This window comes from Boleophthalmus pectinirostris, unplaced genomic scaffold (assembly GCF_026225935.1).
Source record: "Boleophthalmus pectinirostris isolate CB_2022bp ecotype Guang Dong unplaced genomic scaffold, ASM2622593v1 HiC_scaffold_18, whole genome shotgun sequence".
NCBI lineage: Eukaryota > Metazoa > Chordata > Actinopteri > Gobiiformes > Gobiidae > Boleophthalmus > Boleophthalmus pectinirostris.
Window position 1 is genome coordinate 32,159,687 of NW_026571133.1, and position 20,167 is coordinate 32,179,853.

A 20,167-nucleotide genomic window follows, 5' to 3' on the forward strand; every position below is an offset into this window, starting at 1 on the left:
TGCAGTTATGTTTTGTTTCATTCACACATGTTTGAGTAGTCTTTTATTATTAGTCTATCTACACCTAAAGCTCAAAATTCTATGCTCCACCTTGTGATGTCATGAAGTGGCAGTTTTCAAGCTACATCTACAGTACCTTTTACCTTTTGTTAAGGAGAGACTGACAATTTCAGGGTTGAAATTATCCAAAGGATTCGGGCGGCAGTAGCTCACTTGGTATAGCGTTTGTTTACTGATCCAAAGGTTGGCAGTTTGAATACTGCTCTCGACATAAACATAATTGGTTGTCCTTGGGCAAGACACTTAACCTATCTTGCCCCCGTGTCTGTGTACATTGGTGTGTGAATGGGTGAGTGGTTCCTTATTGTAAAGAGCTTTGAGTGCCTTCAAGGTGGAAAAGTACTGTATAAAAATGTGACCATTTACCATTACAGTAAAAGTGTTTGGAGTTTAAAAACACAGTGGAAAGTTTTCTGTATTACTACTTGACATCACAAGGCGGATCCGAGTGTTTTCAGTCTGAGAGAAGAACTAAATATAGTCTAAATATGCACAGTTTGCGTGTTAAACATGTGTGAGTGAAACAAAATACAACTTCAGGTATGTTTTTGATGAGGAAACATTATGACATAAATCAGAAAATGGTGAAAAATGTGCTCTTTAAAAGCAATAGTACAGTGCATTTGTTTATTTATTTGTTTGTTTATTCTTTTGGACTATCCATTAAACCAAACTGCTTCGAGGCTCTCACACTTGTTTCATGCGCTGATACCACAGAGCACGTGCTGTTGTTTTGTCTTCTCCTGACAAAACAGACATAAACCAATTTACACTTTCTTTTTTCATGGCCCCAAAGGAGGAAGGCCCCCGTGACGTCAGGAGGAGCAGCTGTAGGCTCACATTGTTGTGCGCATGCGCTCTAACGCGTATTCGATCGCTGCTTTGTTGGGACCAGAGCTGCTGCGACTTTCTAACCGTCAGCTGTTCGTAGCAGGAGATTACGGGCATTACACGACATTTTTTGCAGCCTTGATAAAACACAGACGTGCGTAAGTTAACGTAGAGCGTGATTGTTTACGTTTTGACGCTTCCATCGACCAAAGACAGGATTTACAATATATAAACAAACGCTGCGAACTGCTTTTAAGGTGGCACGTCATCCGTCTCCAACCGCATCAAGATCATCGTCCAATTTCTCTAAACTAACTTCGTATAGCTCGCAGTGACAGCAATGGATCTACGTGTACCACCTCACTAGGAGTCAATCTCCCAAACATTTGCGTGTGAACATGATAGAGGAGGACAGTTTGTTGTCAGGAAGGCAGCCCATGGCAAGTGGAGGAGGAGGGCTCGGACATCCCAACTCGGCCGAACAGAAAGTAGCCCTTACCTACCCCCAGCAGGTCGAGATCGGGCATCCTGGTCATCTCCCCGGGTCTCACTAGTGCAAAACAACTCGCCTTGTAATGGAGACCGTGGGAAAATTCGAGTTCAGTCGAAAGGACTTGATCGGACATGGCGCATTTGCTGTCGTATTCAAAGGCAGGCATAAAGAGGTACGATTGCATATATTTCAAACTATAAAGCTATATAAATCTTCTGTATAGAGATATAAGATGTATAAGCAGCAAAATGTCTAACTGTTTAACTTGGATCGTTTTATTTTGACCCCGAATCATGCAAGCTATACCTTCCAGTGTTTTGTTTTCATGGTACGCCCTTAAGAGAAGAGGCCTAGCATACTGTACGTGCATTTAGCCTCCAGACAACCCCCCATATAATCAAAAAGCATGGAAAAAGATCAGCCTAACGCATGCATATGTACTGTTTTTATCTTTTAAGCTCTATTCTGCAAAAGCTTTAGTTACAGTTTAGATTTTAGCATTGAAATCGAGAGATGCTAGCTGTTGTGAACATGTAATAACTTGTCCCTAACCCGAGAATACCTGTATGAAACAATATGGGAATCACTGTAATCATACATTGTCACTATAGATGGAAAACTGCGATAAATCTCTTTTTTTTGTACAAAATAAGCCACACCTATCACAGCACCATGATCCTAAATATTTGTTTATGCAAAGTCCTAAATTATGGGGGAAATTATGCATCCACATCAACTGTGTAAACAGGTTGAACTTAATAACCATTCCCCAGGCTCATTACGATTTTTTTCCCTTTAAAGTTGCCAAATGATGTAGAATTTAATTTAGTCCTCCTGGTGTCTACATAGAGCAAGCTGTTTACACCTTCCAGTCCGCAGTTAAAACTAAGGGTGTGCTAAAAATGTTTACAAATTTGGTGATGTAGTAATTGTATTGTGGGTAGACTTAGACTAAGACAGATTTTATTGATCCACAAGGGAAATCACTTGGACACAGTAGCTCACATATATAGATATAAGACATAAATTACATAAATGTATGTACTGTAAGTATAATTTTGATATATTTTGCAAACTTATTTATTGATAATGCTACAACTTAGTTTCTTGTTTAGAAAAACGGAACATAGTTAATGTTATAGAATTTCTATATTTACTGTTTTGATTAATAAAATTAGCGTATTTCCTATTAAGTTTGTGCAGGTAATGGTTTGACAAACATATATCATTGTTAAAATGTATTTGAGTCTTAAAATATAGTGATATTGTAGAAAATCACGTGCAATAGGCTCGATCAGGATAATATTGTGTACTGAGTCATATATTGTGCATTGTTTAGTGAAGGACCATGTGACTCCCAGCTATAGTTGAAACAGATTAAAGGTCCTATGTTACACAAAGTTGACTTTTGTCAGCTTTAAGTCATGTTAGAATGTTGTTACCTCCTTGAAAACATACCTGGAGTTGTTTTGTTTCACTCACACATTTTTGAATAATCCTTTGTTATTGCTCTGTCTACATCTCCAAGTTAAAATGCTCTGTTCCGCCTTCTGATGTTGTTAAGTGGTAATTTTCTACTTAACAGCTAGCTTTTACTTTTAGTTCAGTAGAGATTGGCAATACGAGGGCTGAAATTATTCAAATGATTCTAATGAAAGTGTATGGAGTTTAATAACACAATGGAGCACTTCCTGTATTACCACATGACTTCACAAGGTTGAACAGAGTGTTTTCTATTTGAGGGAAAAACATAGCCTATGCAGAATTTCCGTGTTAAACATGTGTGAATGAAACAAAACACAACTCTGGGTATTTTTTTGATGAGGACCCAACATTATAACAGAAAATAATGTAATATAGGTCTTTTAAGAAATACTCGCTTTGATTGGGAATGTACATAAATACTTGTTATTTGTTACCTAAAGAACCATATTTTGATTTTTCCTTATTTTGCAGAAACACGACTGGGAAGTGGCAGTCAAATGCATCAACAAAAAGAACTTGGCAAAATCCCAGACACTGTTGGGCAAAGAGATCAAAATTCTCAAGGTAAGCACAAATCATGCACCTGATACATAAACAAGAGTTCTGAATATTTTTTTAACTTTAAACATAACACTATCATTATATCTCTTTTGCTTTGTATTTGATATTTGATACTTTCCAAATGCTCAGCCCTACAATATTGATGCTAACAAAGTGCTGATTTTGACATTATTTAAAGGTGCAGTAATAAAACACTGCCTTTTTCCTGTCTGAAAATATATCTAGACAGAAATGTGATAAGTGAATTGATCTGCTCTCAGACACAGACTTTGTGCTTTTTTTCTGACAGGAACTTAAACATGAGAACATCGTTGCGTTACTGGACTTTCAGGTATGGTAAAGTAACGCACCCAGAGCTTGTCTGTCCTCATGTAATATCCTGTTATGAAACTTCACATTTTCTTTTTGTTTTGTTTACATTCTGTTTCAATTCATGTGGCTCCTCCTCGCTATTTATCTTTTACCACAACAACAGGTTTGCAACTCCAGTCAAGCCCGTATTTTCAGATGATTGAGGTGACAGTTATAGACTGATTGGTAAATATTATACTCAGAGTTTTAACCATAATTGATAGTTTCATTTTATTATTGCTTTCTTCTTGCGTTATTCAAGCCAAATAGTTTAGATTTCAACCAAAATAACTTCCATATCTGTGTGATTTAGATATAAAAAGAAGTTAACAGAGTTTTATGTTGCAAATTTCTGGTCTGTCTAGCTGAAGAGGGCATCAAAGTTAGGTTAGGTTAAAGTACATATTAGTGTCCTCATTGGGCGATTTGTCTGCATTTGAGCCATCCTTCAATGCCGCTGGGGCATGGACAGGGAACCCATAGCCATGATCTTGTTGGTAGGTTTGGTCAGGAGTACCATAGTGGCAGGATTGTATCTCTATAGTGCATGTTTTGAGTTATCTTAAAGGTGTAACTTTTTGAATGGAGGTCCATCACCTGGTATTTATATGGATATGTCATTGCTCTGCCTGGAATGTTCCAAAGTATGACATTAAACACCTCACCAACCTTACATTTAGTCAATTACAGGTTGTTGTATAGCCCCAAAAATTTGCTGGAAAAACAGGCACTCTGACTGTGAGCAGGATTGCTTCTCTCCAGATCTGCCCTTTAACTTGGTCTGGTGTGGTTTCCATGACGATAGACAGGTTTAATACCATATTGTGAAACATTACAAGTTACACAATACACCAATTAACTGTAACAACTTAAACTTTGTCCCAGTTAGTACATTTTGTCCATTAGGTAGGTACTATAAAAATGCCTACATACAGTTTTCATGATATCTGAAGTTTTGTTTTATGATTATTGTGAGAAGAAACATCACAATTTTACAACTATTCACAATTATTGACACCATGACCAAACAAAATGCTTAATTATCTCCTTCACATTCCCTAATATCTTGCTTTATAAAATCGGATGTTCTGGGTAAATGTATATGCATATTGATCATTTTATCTGCTTGAGCTACTGTCTCCAAATAATTTCCCTTGTGGATCAATAAAGTTTGTCTGTCCATGGTGATACTATTGCCTGGGATGTTCCACCTCACAAATATACTCAAATATATCTTGTATTTATTCAATTACAGATGTTTTTATTTCTTAAAACTATCACAAAAACAGTGAGCAGGTCCACTTCTCAACAGATCTCACTTGTAAATTGGCCTGGTCATGTGGGCTGCTTGTTTCCATGGATAATTAAATGAAATGTCATACTCTGGAACATTTCAACAAGGAGTCAACTAAGTGGCGGACCTCAACCACAACACCTTGAACTTAGAAATACAAAATTTTGCTTATAAAATTCTCACTCTTACTTGATTAACTATTAACATCCTTACCTGATAGCTGTATACATACCACCCAATTATATATGACATAGTTTATTACGTTTACGAGTGGACAAAGTATCGCCTGATTATGCTTTGTGTGTAAACTTGTTGCACTCCATGGCAACAGAGTTATCAGCGGGAGGCATGGTTTTACCTGCAGATTAGCAAATAGACTTTGACAACATCTGCGAGCCAGTTTAGACATCAGAGCTACCTGTGTGTGCCAAACAAACAGCCTTTTATTCAACCAGCTGCTCCTTTTGTCTTTGAGTCAGTGTATTTGCCACCTCAATAATGCAACCTGTCTTAGATTACCTCAGGGCTAAAATGAGGAAGACCATAATAACTAGCCAATATTCTCATGCCAGATTTGTGAGATGTGTTTTTGCCAATAATGAAAAAAGCACTGGCTTAAAGGGCCCATGTTATGCTGTTTTCTTATCTATGTTATAATGTTGTTTCTGCATTACAAACAGACCTGGAGTTGTGTTTTGTTTCATTCACACATGTTTAACCCTAGCCAGCCTGGTGCCACTTAGTGCCTCCGCTCAATTTCATTTCTCTCAAGCGACTAGGTCAGGAATCGGAATACATTAGACGGTTTGCAAAAACCCCAGAAGTGCGAGTTTGGGCACCAGCCAATCAGCGAAGAGCCATACATTCTGTGTTGTCAATGATTCTTGAGATCGAGGATTTAAAGCCGGAGCAAAAAGAATGTTTGGTGAATTTTATCAAGGGGAAAAATGCTATTGCCCTTCTTCCTACGCGATTTGGGGAAAGCTTAATATACCAGTTAGCCCCATTAGTGGCACATTATATACATCACGACCAAATAGCAGCGAGTGGTTAAATTTTAAAAAAGTATCCGTCTACCGTCGAGTGAACGAATGCTAACGCTGCAAGGTCAGATGATTTCTACGAAGTGAAACCGGCGGATGAATCAGGGTAGTTTAACACACAAATCCTGCATATTTAGGCTGAGTTCTTTTCTCAAACAGAAAACACTCTGTTCCACCTTGTGATGACATGTGGTAATACAGGAAATGCTCCACTGTGCTTTTAAACTCCATACACCTTCACTAGGATCATTTGGATAAATTCAACCCAGAATTGCCAATCTATACTGAACTTAAGTTAAAAGGTAGATGTTAACTTGAACTCTTCCACTTCATAACATCATAAGGTCAAACTGAGCATTTTGAGCTTTAGAGATGCAGACACTTTTATAATAAAGGATTACTGAAGTATGAAGTATGTGTGAATGAAGCAAAACAGTCCAGGAGTCCAGGAATGTTTTGTTGAGATAACAGCATTAAACCATTGCTTAAAGCTCAAAAGTGTCAACACTGTGTAATATAGGATTGTTCATTTTTGAGGTTTGTACTTATAAAAGTCCTTCCTCACTACAAACTATAGATTAGAGACAGGACAAATTTGCTCTTTGTAGTGATTGACTATCAGCCTTAAATCTCCAGCTCAGGATGATACTTTGTTTTGGCCGACCTGCTGCCTAAAAGGTACACAAAGTTTTATTTGAACGCTTTAGTGCGAAGAGATTACTGCACAAAACATGACTGCACCAGCATGACTACAGTGCTCTCTTATACATGTTTGGTAAAAAAAATAAAGGGCTGTGAGTGAGTTTATGGTAAATTTAAATAACAGAATATGTCGAAAATAATCAAAATCAAACCGTATATATCGGCCTAAAAATATCGTGAGAGCTGATCGGCCATCAGTCAACCTCTATTATGATGCACAAATATTCCCACTTTATTTGTGATTATTGTTTATGACCCAAATTTGTGAAAAAAAAAACTTACTAACTTCTACATTTCTGAATGATAAAGTAAAGTTAACCTGACATAAACAAAGAGACAAAGTACCGTTCTGGAGTATGCAGAAATCACAGATTTTTGCTTCTAAAAGTGATCATGATTATTACTTTTTTTTACATTTCTATTAACGGTATAATCTGTTCGCAGGGATGTATTGTTGACATCCCTGTGCAAACTGACATGGTGCTGTCATGTTGTCAGAAGTGTTAAGCTCTGTTGACTATGTAACTTATGTTCTCTTGACATGTCCCTGCCTTGTAACAAGCAAACCACAAACCACACGCCATCTATTCTTTTGTTATTCAAGCCAAATTGTCAGTTTCAGCCAAAATAACTTCCATATCTGTGTGGGAAAAAAATTAAAAGTGAAGATATGCCCCATGTCTCTAATGTAGTTCTATTGTTGCCAATTTTTTTGTCTGTCTAGCAATATGGAAGATTATAGATTTGTTCAATTGTCATTACCTTTTTCTGAATAATTCTTTTTAACATTCACTCTCACTTATAGCGTTTTGGCTTTATGACAAATCGTTGTGTACTGTTTGAATGAATGCAGTTAGCTATTCGCAAAGGCTGTAATTTAAGTACCATAATTTTCTCCACAAACAACAGAATATCCTGTCTTCTTCTGTGTAAAAACTGTTTGCAAGCCCTGTAGTTTAGATCTGTACAAGCATGTTCTGACATCTGACTTTTTTTTTGTTAGTTTGTTTTTTAATCACAATTGCAAAGCTTGTCAGAAAAATCGCAATTCAATATTTTACCCATTTTACAGCACTAGTGACAGACCTGTAAAAAATCACTTCTTTGGTTGCCGTATTCTATGCTACGTACTTGGGTGAACTGACAGATAATAATGTGCAATCAGGGTAAAATTTTAGGTGGAAAAACCCACTATTGATTGAGTCATTATTACATCATACAGTGGACAGTGATAATCTAAAGTCAGGTTGAGTTTCTAGGTGTGTTGACAGTGGACTCTGCTATCTGTTGTCTAATTAGGTCAGTGTGAAATAGAAACCATGACAAACATTTGACCTTTTCACCTTTCTGTTCTAAATAATGCTGCGCGGCCCTGGTCATGGTGGACGCTCTGTCTGTACTTTTCACCAGATCATTATTTCGATTTCAAAATGGCACTTAAATTAGGTTTCATGTTTCTAAAACCTAACCACCAACCATTTTCTTTAAAGACCTCAGCAGGAACAGTCGTTACCCAATGTGAGTCATTTGCCGAACTTGCATCAGTCATGCTAGTTTGACTTTATTTGCATTATTTTACTCATCAGTTATCCACTCTTTTGAAGATAGTGAGGTACAGATCTTAACCAGAGAAAAGAATTGGTTTGAGAAAGGAGTTAAAGAGGCTATTTTTGTTAGGAAAAACAATCCATCCTTGAACAGAAATGGAGGCTTCAGACATCTCCCATTTGCAACTCCATTCTCAGACCTAAATCAAAAGAAATAAAACAAAAGGGATAGTGCAGATCAGGCTGAGAGGTGTGAAAACACCCATTATGGGACTGAATGATTCCTCTAATATGATCCCACAGTCAGTGCAGTTCAATAGGCCTAGCTAACAAACAGAAATTGTTAAACTAATAGGTGTGTTAGTTTCAAAGTAGTTTCAGTGTAGTTAGCTTCTCTTTTCAGGCAGATATAAGGAAGCGTCCACCAGCAGAGTCCACCAGATGAGCTGCGAAACTTATTTGACCAAAATAAACTTTTGGCCAGTTGACAAATTGAATTACTCCTTTGCCTTCACCATTCAAATTTAAATAGAGTTTGCAAAGAATATCAGAATATTTATTTTCAGAAAAACACACTGTAATCACTAAATACATAAAATATTATACTAAAGTCAGTTAGTCTCCATGCCTGTCTGCACTGATCTGTTTGTTCAGTTTTATTAGCAGCTAAATATAAGCCCAATGTTTGTGTAAACACCACATTTTCCCCTCCGTGTTATGATGTTGTTTACTCATCAAAAGCATATCTGGAGTTGTGTTTTGTTCATTCACATTTAACACACAAACCCTGCATATTTAGGCTGAGTTCTTCTGTCAAACAGAAACTACCATTTCCCACCTCATATAGTCATATAGTAATACAGGAAGTGCCACTGTGTATTAAAACTCCATACACTTTAACTAAAATCATTTAGATCATTTCACCACAGGGATTTGCCTCAAATAAATTAAATAAATAAATAAAAATAAATAAATTTGCCACTCTCTACTGAACTAAACGTTACAGGTAGCTGTTAACTTGAAAACTACCGCTTCATAACATCACAATGTAGAACAGACCATTTTGAGCTTTGGAGATGTAGACAGACTAATAAAACACAACTCTGGGTATATTTTTGATAAGGTAACAGCATTATAATATGGCTTACAACTCACAGGAATTAAGTTTTTGTAATGTAGGAACTTTGAAGAATGAAACTCATGTATAGCATATTACATGTTTGTCCACATAGGTGTTGCCGTAGTAATATAGAATATCAAACTTCAATGCTTTATCGACTCTGACTCATATTGGAGAATCACAGTGAGCAGATACCTTATACTTCAGATAGACATGTTAAATGGACATGGAAGTTCATGTGGAGTTTTTTTTTTTGTTTGTTTGTGTGCACTCAGTGACTCAGGGAACTGATACCAAATGAATAAAATCGAAAGTGTCAAGTTAGGTGGATGGATCTGCTCTAGTTGTAGCCAGACCTGAGCAGGTCTCCAGGCAGTTCACTTCAAACCTGATTGGCCTCTGACTTGTTGTTTTAAGTGTAGTACTATAGTGAGGTCATGGTGGCACTGCAGTCATCTGGGGCCATGTGATAAGGGACTAGACTGAGTACTCTTGAGCAGTAAGCGTGAGGGGGAAACAAAACAAAAACCTAGGCCTACTACATGATGAGTAACAATATTTTAATGTCTTCTTTTTAAAATGACCCAAACTAGAGACATTGGCCGAAATCGAGGGTAAATGTACTTAGAGTATCGATCCTTCACAAATAGTTTTTTCTTTGCTCACTGACAAATGTCTCAAAACATTTTCAGACCAAACTTTGTAATTTGTGTCTGTTAAATGTTATGAAAACTTTTTTGGCACCTCATTAGCTTCAACTTAACTTTATTGGTAGAGTAATTAAAACATGAGTTTGATTTGTTTGCACTTGGACTAAAAACTAAAACAATACACCTTACTACACTGAGATTTATCAAATTACAATTATAATTTTCTGCTCTAATCAATTGCACATATTATGAAATCAAGATAATGAACATCAGCTCCCAAGGGTGTTCTATGTGCACGCACATGTTTAGTGGAAAAGTTGCTCATGGATTGCACCATTCTCTCAACAATTTGTCTCTCCCATAAACTGTATACATAAATGAACATAAGCTAACTCACCCACGAGCCACTGAGTTCCAAATACTAAGTGAATATGGGGGCACTTTGGGCTCCATCCACTCTGGCTCCAGTTGACTTTACACTGGGTGACATCGCACTCCCTTGGTCCACTTTATACAGTCTAAAGTCTCATTTTCGCACTAAGCAAATAATTGTACAAATATTCTTGATTTCAGTTATAATTTAGATGATTGTGGGTTTTTTTTTCATAATTGAGCTGGTCTAATGCACCCTGTTTGAACCCAACATTCTGTATGTTATGCTTCTAAACCAACCACTCCCTCATTCCTCAAGCACTTTCTAGTAAACAAGGCTTCAAACTGATCTTGCTTGTTTGGGTCTACGTCTTTTGCTCCTAGAATATCTAAATACATTAAAGTGTAAACAATAGGTAAGAATACTAATTTCACTAAAACATAGTTAACATTACATTTAAGATTTTTTTAGATTTTTAGTCTTGCCTAGTTTTATTTATTTATTTATTTTTTTACTTTCTGGTTAGACATGGGTAGCAGACATGACATGCGTAGAGTTAATTCCAGGTGTGTTATCTAGTAACTGTAATGTTAACAAGTACCAAAATGAAACTAAATTGCACAATAATTATGATTTGTAAAATAAAAATAAAAGATGGCAACAATATTTAAACTGTCAGAAAAAGTCATCCTTATCTGTAAGTTACCCGTGCATTTTGGATGAAGTTTTAATTGTTGATGACCCAGGTTGAGGTATTCCATTTTAGAACTCACTTCTCTTTCCTGTATTTTCCAACTTTTTGTTTTCTGCTTTCATCATGAATTGCCTCTTAACTTACCGAGAATGTATAGTGAAAATTTACCTCTGCAACTATCCCACCATACCAGGTTATAATTGATTGAAAAAGATATTAATATGTTAAATGCACTTTAAAGGTCTGATGTTATGTTAAATTGTCTCTTGTGAGCTTTAAGCCATGTTAGAGTGTTGTTAGCTCCTCAAAAAAACACCTTGAGTTGTGTTTTGTTTCATTCCCAGATGTTTGAGTAACCCTTTATTTTTATTCTGTGTAAAACTCCAAGGCTAAAAATGCTCTGTTCCAATTATAATGTCATGAAATAATAGTTTAGAAGTTAACAGCTCCTTTTACCTTTAGTTCAGGAGAGATTGTCAACTCTAGCTCTGAAATCATTCAAAGGTGTATGGAGTTGAAAAACACAGTGAGCACTTCCTGTATTACCACATGACAATTCCACATTCAGCCTAAATATGCAGGATTTGGGTGTTAAATATGTGTGAATGAAACACAACACAAATCCAGGTCTATTTATGATGAGAGAACAACATTATAACAGATTAAAAAAAACAAAACAGAGTAACATGAACTCTTTAAGCTTTACAGGAAACCACACTCCTTTGGTCATATACAATTGCTATGAATACACCTAATAGTTAATGATTACACCCATAAGCCCCTGTGGTTCTGTGCCAGCTGTTCGTCCCATTGTCCATCAGTGGCATGTGTTGTTTACCTGGACTCTTATCTGCTCTCTCCACAGGAAACTGCCAGCTCAGTGTACCTGGTGATGGAGGTAAGCCCACTGGAGCCTCTGCCTTTGTTTGCACTGGCTTGTATTGTCCCAGCTTTTGTAGGCAGCTTTGACAGGCCCGGGCTAAAATTAGCACCGGCTCCAAGCACCAGGAGCCGCAATGGCCTCCAGTCATACGGGGTTTAGGTCTGCTTAAATTTGACCCGTTACAAGTGAACAGAAAGTGTTTGTATTAGGTTAACTTGGATTACGTAAACTTCTTTAAATTAATTTGTTTCTGTTTTGAATTTGTTAGTCCTATTGATTGTTTTCAGATTTTCGAAGGATGGTGTCGCAGTCAGTCCCTTTTGATTGCATGAGTTTCATATAATATCAGTAAAATTTCATAACTTCTGTATTTAAAGTTACCATCTGTAAGTTTGATTTATTTTACGAGTAGATGGCAGATGTGAAACCTGTCCCCTCCCCTCACCTGGCTTGACAATAAAACAGGGGCGGGTCAGCCAATCTAATTACCAATGGTAGCTTTAAAGACTTAATAACTGATTAATTAAGAAAGATTCAGGCTTAGTGAATGCTTAATTAATGGATTAGGAGTTATGGCATTAAGTAATTACTAGGCCTGAATTCATGATAAACTCTTTATTCATTCATTCATTAAGGGTTGTTTTGGTGTAGTTATTATAAAGTGGTACCAAAACATCCTAAAGGCAAATCCACAAAGATTAAATGTGATTTATATAAAGATTATATAATATTAAATATTATACCGTATTTTCCGGACTATAAGTCACTCCTGAGTATAAGTCACACCAGCCAAAAAATGTGCAATGAAGAAGAAAAAAACATAAGTCACACCGGACTATAAGTTGCACTTTTTGGCTAAATGTTTTTTATAAAATCAGAGACCAAGAACCGACATTATCATCATCATCATCATCATCTTGAAAGGCAAGTTATAGTAATAACAACAGAATAGAGAACAACAGGCTGAACAGGCGTCTGGTACGTTAACATATTAACAGTTATTCAGGTAATTATAGCATAAATAACATAAGTTTACCAAACTCTCGACGATCTCACTCCAAATCACTAAATCCATTGAATTCTTCATCCTCGGTGTCACTTCTGCGCGACCTCCGGAGATAATCCATAGATCCATGATGTAAATAGAGCTGTTGTTAGACTCAGCATCAGTTCCAGTTAGAATGATTCCGGCCTTTCTGAATCCCAACAGGATGGTTTCGATTGTCATTGAAGTTCAGGCTTTGTCGATTCATCCAATGACTTCCAGGAAACGTTGCTGTGAAGTTGTGTTCTCCATCCCCGCTTTCCGCAAGTCCCTCACAAGTTTCTCGTTCACTCCAAACTTTCTTTCTGCTGCCTGATTACTGTTTTTGGCTGCATATTTCACTATTTGCAGCAGGACAGTGGCTTTTTCTACAGGAGACATGCGCAGTAGAGAGCGAAGTGACAGAGGTACAGGAGTAATAGTAGTACTAGATATGGACACACAAGCCTAAAGTGCCCTCTCGCAGCTATCAGTCTGAACATTTTAATATATAAGGCGCACCGGAGTATAACTCACAGAACCCCCCAAACCATGAAAAAAGTGTGACTTATAGTCCGAAAAATACGGTAATAAAAATCTGTATATAATGTGTTTGATCTGCTCCTAATAGCATAAAATATTAGGCTATAGGCTTTTAGAAAGTTGTGTGTAACCTGATATCGTGGAATATACTAACTGTCTATGTGTGTTTTTTTTTTCCTCGTAACAGTACTGCAATGGTGGGGACCTTGCTGACTACTTGCACTGTAAGTGAACTTCCTGAAGTAGACAGTTGAGCCATTTCATATCCCCCAAAGAACTGGTATTGAATTATAATAAAAAATACATTAAACGATGTACTTTAGGATAAATTATCTGCCTCTAGACTAGTATGGAAAGCAATAAAATATTTAGATTAGAATAGTAGCACCAGCACTCTGAACAACACCAAATTACACCATGTTCAACAGTAAAGAAAGCATATACCCAACCAGGGAATTGGCTCAGAGGATTATATGCAAGTTTAGGATGGGGTTCGGACTTGCTTCAGTGGCGAATGCTCTCACAAACCAAGCAGTTTCAATACATGCTGTCATTTGCAATATTACAAACCTTCTCACTACTCTGGAAAACTAAAAGCTGACGGCACAAAAAGCAGTTTAGCCGTAGTTGTGCTTGCAGTCAAAGGGAAAAAAAGCTCAATACAAACATGGCTTAAAGGACTTTGTGAAATGTCCTGCTTTTGTTTCTTATTTTGAAGCTAACGTGAAGTCATGCAAAGGGTGAAGCTAAACAAAACAAGGGTGTTCAATGTGACCAGAGGACCGAGAGCATAAACACAGGCTGGACGCAGACAGGGCACCAGGAAGCAGCTCTTTATCTCAGCTCTCAGACACAAACAGCTCTGCTACTTCAACTGATACATCTTTATAATAGAGTATAAACTATGGCTGAGGACATGTTACGTAATAAAACTCCCCTTTATTATGCTACCAGTATTATTTTATTGTCTTGTTTTGTTGGCATTTTACATATGTAGCAATGGTGCTGCTGATTATGTCTTTTAATGGCTGTGTGCTAGAAACTTGTGGCAGTTTAAAGGAAATTGTGATTCAATTATTGTTCCAACCAATTCAAAATATATGTAATCGAAGTAGTGTTGCCAAGTGTATCAAAAATCATATACTAAGTACTAATATCTGAACAAGACATTCATTTGAGTCAGTATCAGTACACATTAAAAGGACAAAATCTGAGCTTACCTGGACAGTTTTAGTATGATTTTGAGCTTATCAGGACAAATATAATATAAGATAATGAGTATTTTGTGTATGAAAATTACATTATATTGTAGAAAAAATAGCATTTTATCATCATTGTAATATCATAATGAAATATTGAGTGAATTTAGTATTGAAACAAAGCTAAATAAAAGAAAAATTTAAATTCTGTCTCTTAGGGCCGGGTGATATGAATAAAAAAAAAAAAAAAGACTTTTTCATTATGTGATATACTGTCAATACATACATTTCAAGCTTGATTTCGATGCTTGAAGACCCTTACACTGGTTCTGATAAAACTAAAGAGGAAACCATTCAGAAAAGGTCAAATTTTATCCAGTTATACAATATGTTTTTTTTTTTTCTTCAGTATTGATACGTTTGACAACCCAAATAATTCTGATTCCGCTTTTTCCCTTAACTGACCTCTTTTGGCCTACCTCTGTTTTCAGTGCATAAACAATCGACCTTGTGACTCACACAACATTTCAACAGTTCAACACAGAGTTCATGTCAGGTGATGTCAGTAGCAGCGTGTAATATTGCCCTCTGTGTGCAGCCAAAGGCACCCTGAGCGAGGACACCATCCGAGTGTTTCTGCAGCAGATCGCCGGGGCCATGAGGGTGCTCCAGGCCAAAGGGATCATCCACCGAGACCTGAAGCCCCAGAACATTCTACTGTCCTACCCACCAGGCCGCAAGTCACACTCCAACAACACCTGCATCAAGATTGGTATGTGTTCATAATAACACAACTGCACCACTGAGATAAGAGGAACTGCCTGACTTAAAATAACAGTCTCCTCACATGCTTGCTTCCTTCTTTGCATTCTTGCATCCTTGCGTCCTTGTGTCCTTACATCCTTCTTGGCGTCCTTGCTTCCTTGTGTTCTTGCTTCTTCATGTCCTTGCTTCCTTCCTTGCATTTTTGCTTTCTTCCTTGTGTCCTTTCTTCCTTGCATCCCTGCTTTCTTTCTGGCATCCTTGTATTATTACTCCCTTCCTTGCATCCTTACTTCCATGTATCTTTGCTTCCTTGTGTCCTTTCTCCCTTGTATCCTTGCTTCCTTCTTTCTTTGTGTCCTTTCTTTCTTGTATCCGTTCATCTTTGCTTCCTTATTTGCTTGTGTTCTTGCATCTTTCGTTCCTTCCTTGCTTCCTTATAGCCTTTCATCCTTCCTTCCTTCCTTCCTTGTAGCCTTGCATCCTTCTTTCCTTCCCTCCTTGTAACTTTGCTTCCTTGTATCCTTGCTTCCATCTTTCCTTGTGTCCTTTCTTCCTTGTATCCTTTCATCTTTACTATCTTATTTCCTTGTGTCTTTGCATCCTCCGTTCCTTCCTTGCATTCTTGCTTCTTTGTAGCCTTGCATCCTTCGTTCCTTCCTTCCTTATAGACTTGCATCCTTCCTTCCCTCCTTGTAACCTTGCTTCCTTCCTTCTTTCCTTGTGTCCTTGCTTCCTTATGTCATTGCTTTCTTCCTTCATTACTTGCATCCTTCTTCGTCACACATTTTTGATCTTAGAGCAGTTTGATCAATTACAAATACTTCCTTTTTGTTTTGGGTGATTTAACGTGAAATCTACAAATTGTAGAAAAAAGTCTGCCTGGCCTGATCAAACTGTATTTTTTTTTAAATGTAGGTATAGCTTAGATAAAGGGCTGGGCCATGTGCCTATATATTTGTGATATTTTGTTCATATTGTGATTCAAATCTTCTCTGTATAATACAGCTCTATGCCCAAACAGACCACACATTCTCCCGCCCCATGCTGTTGTGATTGACAGGTGGATTTAACCAATCACAAAAGATGGATTTAACCAATCACAAATCCATATAACTTTTGAGAAGCTACAGATGAACAATTCAAAGTAAGCGTGAATCATGTAAAAATCGATTGTGATAAGGCTCTAAGAATCAAGCCTGATCGGAATCTTTCACCATGTCCTCCACTCCCATGATTGTGTATGATTGTTCATATACCTAAATGTGAGCGTGCAGATACCTTTTATACTTTTATTACGTCTGATTTATATTATTATATTTATGGCAGCCCATAACTGGAACATTACAACACCTTATGAACCTTATGCCCCGGCATCTCAAGTAACACCACATTGTCTTATAAACAACACCCAAAGCTGTATAAAAAGACATGATGAGTAACGTTAATGGACCTTATGTAATCTATGGAAATAGATCAGATAGAACAGTTGAACAGATGTTAGAGCTTGTGCAACTTTGGTATTTTACTTTTGAGTTGCCACTTGTGCAACCTTGGTATTTTACTTTTGACCTGCCTCTTTTATAACTCTCAAAATAAAAAAATCAAACACACACACACGCCAACCCACAACTGCGTGCATTAACTAGATGGTCAGATAGATGGCAGATTTGTTGTTTTGACATGGATTGACCCTTTTATCTAATGTGCGCGTTATCAAAGTCAAATATGTGTGTGCCCTGGTCGCAAAACATACTGTGTAAATTCTATTCAAAATTCAGCACATCTGTTTAAAAATCCCCATATTGCGCTATTTTCTGATCTTTGAAATAATGTTGTTTCCTTATCAAAAATATCTGGAGTTGTGTTTTGTTTCATTCATACATCTTTAACACACAAACTCTGCATATTTAGGCTATGTTGTTCTCTCAAACACTCTGTTCCACCTTGTTATGTTATATAGGAAGTGCTCCACTGTGTTTTTAAACTCCATACACCTTCACAAAAATCATTTGGATAAATTCTGCTTTGGAGATATTCACAGTGTAAAAATGCAAACATGCAAATAATTATTCAAACATGTGTGAATGAAACAAAACACAACTCCAGTTATGTTTTTGAGAAGGTAACCACATTCTAACATGGCGTAAAGTTCACTAAAGTCAATTTTGTGTAACCAATCCCAGAAAAGTGCACACTAAGCTCAATTTTGTCACAGTACAGATAAATAAAATGACTGAAATTTTATGTAGCCCAGAATTGTCACCATAACAAAGGAAACACCAGAGCCATGCACAGTCTAAGGGTATTTGCATGTTTTGAAAGTCTGCTAATCCGAAAGCCGTGTAATTCTTTTTCTCTGGAGAGAATGAACTGCCCTGTGGGAGAGAGCAGTCTGGGACTTTCAGCCCCACTCACACACAATGTTCTAATTCCCAGGAGTTTCAAGGCAAATACTTAACTGTACAGTTTAAGGGACACTGAGCATGCCAAGTTCAGTCAAGTCCACTGTCCTCAGTTACTTGCATTAATTACAGATAATCAAGTACATTTTGTATATTTAGCTGCCAATGAAAGCAAATTTGACAGCTAAAAAACATCTTATGCTATTTCCCACAACCACATAATTCATAGTTAATTCATCTTATGGTGGATTACTGTATACAGTCATTTTGAAGAAGTATTTATTAAAGATATGGAAGTAATCAAACACCATACCACAGTTTTAGCTCTTGTCCTAGACCTTATCCATGGTTTATAGAATGATGAAAAGTTAGGATCATTGCCATAGCGATTAACAATTTAAGACACAATATAATATTTTCTGATGGGGAAAAAGCGAGTGATGGAGAAGGAGGGGAAATGTCTGGAGTTATAAGGAACAGTGTGACACGTATCCACACCTCCACACACAAACTCCACCCTTGCAACCAGGAGTTTGTCATCAAAAACACTTGGAGTTAATCAGTGCAGTCTTCTGTAATGTCACATAGTACATGAAATTGAAGTGGCCACTGGGAGCAGCTCACTTTTATGTATTTTTGACTACAAACCTGTAAATGTTTGCACTAAAATTGCCCAAAAATATTAGAAATGCTATTAAAAAACATGTGCGCAGTTATGTTGTTGATTTAGTGTTTAGTTCCACTTTAAATACAGTTTATTTTTTACCATATTTATCTTCTGTTACTCTACTTTCAGCTGACTTTGGCTTTGCCCGGTATCTTCAAAACAACATGATGGCAGCAACACTGTGCGGCTCCCCTATGTACATGGTATGCACTCTTTCTTTTTCTTTATAGACCCTGCCAGCGTCTGTAAACAGAACACGTGCATTCTTAAGCCTAGTTTCATTTGTTTTTAATGGAAGAGTTAGCATTAGCCTCCAAACATCACCAACTTTGACAAACTAGTGCTGTTTTTGTAACTGACAACCACCTAATCACACGAGTGACCTCATTAGAAAATATTACCACATACACAAGTGTTTAGTTTATTGGCGTTGCGATTAGCACCGAAATTAGTATAAAAACTAACGATCCTTGAAATGAATATTATTTTTAATAAAACTCTCCACTTCCTGTAATTTTCAACATATTTTTAAACTTTTCTTCGCAAATTGCTTCTTGATTGGTATAAAATCATAATCAGTGTTTATGAAAAGTACCATCCCACCAGCTTGAGTAGAAATTAGAGAAACCTGTCATATGCACTTCAAATATCATTACAGAACTAACTGCGTCAAAGACATAGCAGGCAACAAAGAACAATGAAGCACCACAAATCCTGCATACATTACTTTAGAAAGTTGAGCTGGAAGTTGGATATTGACTCCAGTTGGCAAATATAATGAACACATAAACAACAACCATTTATCTGCATTGTCTTCAAATGTCAAAATTGATGTAGTTATTTCTCTGCCTCATTAAAACAGATAGACAGATAGATAGAACGTTATTATCAGTACCAGGCTGCGTGCGCAAATATTCTAAAAACATCAGTCCTGAAAGAGTCTGTTAAGTAGTCAAAGAAGTCATGGAACTGAAAGACACCGAACAAGGATTTTCCCCAAGTATTTGACTAAATATGTCTGCCAGTACAGATGTATTGTATAAACAGCTCTTGAGGTAAATTATAAAGTGTTTTATTTTTCAATAATCAGGAAGTGCCTTTTTTTTTTTGCGTTATTGTCATGACAAAACTTCACACTGGCCTCTGAAAGCTGGAATAACTTTAGACCACTGCAAACTGTTTAAAGGGGCAGTTCAGAATTTTGGACATAGGGTCTCATTTCCTAGTGAGCCAGAGTGCTGTAGATGTGTGGAGACACTTTTTGAAATAATCCATCCAGTCCTTGTATTTGGAGAGGTTGTTGATGCTAGGCTAGTGCAAGTCAATGGCCATAGTTAGCCTGCCACTCTTACCCACTCCACAAAACACCCGAAGCAAATCTGTTATTACACCAGACTGTCCATGTGAATGTCTGTGTCAACAAAATAATTTTAAAAGTAAAACTAATCTTGTATTGCATGAATCATCACACGTTGAGGGA

The 20,167-nt window shown here is 37.0% G+C and overlaps 1 protein-coding gene across 1 annotated transcript in view; it reads left to right on the forward strand.

Moving 5' to 3' along the window:
* Positions 1-943: 943 nt before the first annotated feature.
* The window catches only part of ulk1b (unc-51 like autophagy activating kinase 1), a 35,697-nt gene continuing 16,473 nt past the window's right edge, over positions 944-20,167 (forward strand). The window contains 7 exon segments of the mRNA XM_055153584.1: positions 944-1,556; positions 3,341-3,433; positions 3,720-3,761; positions 12,070-12,102; positions 13,842-13,878; positions 15,452-15,625; positions 18,817-18,890. Of these exon segments, the coding sequence (XP_055009559.1) occupies positions 1,467-1,556; positions 3,341-3,433; positions 3,720-3,761; positions 12,070-12,102; positions 13,842-13,878; positions 15,452-15,625; positions 18,817-18,890 (543 nt within the window). The 5' untranslated portion in view covers positions 944-1,466.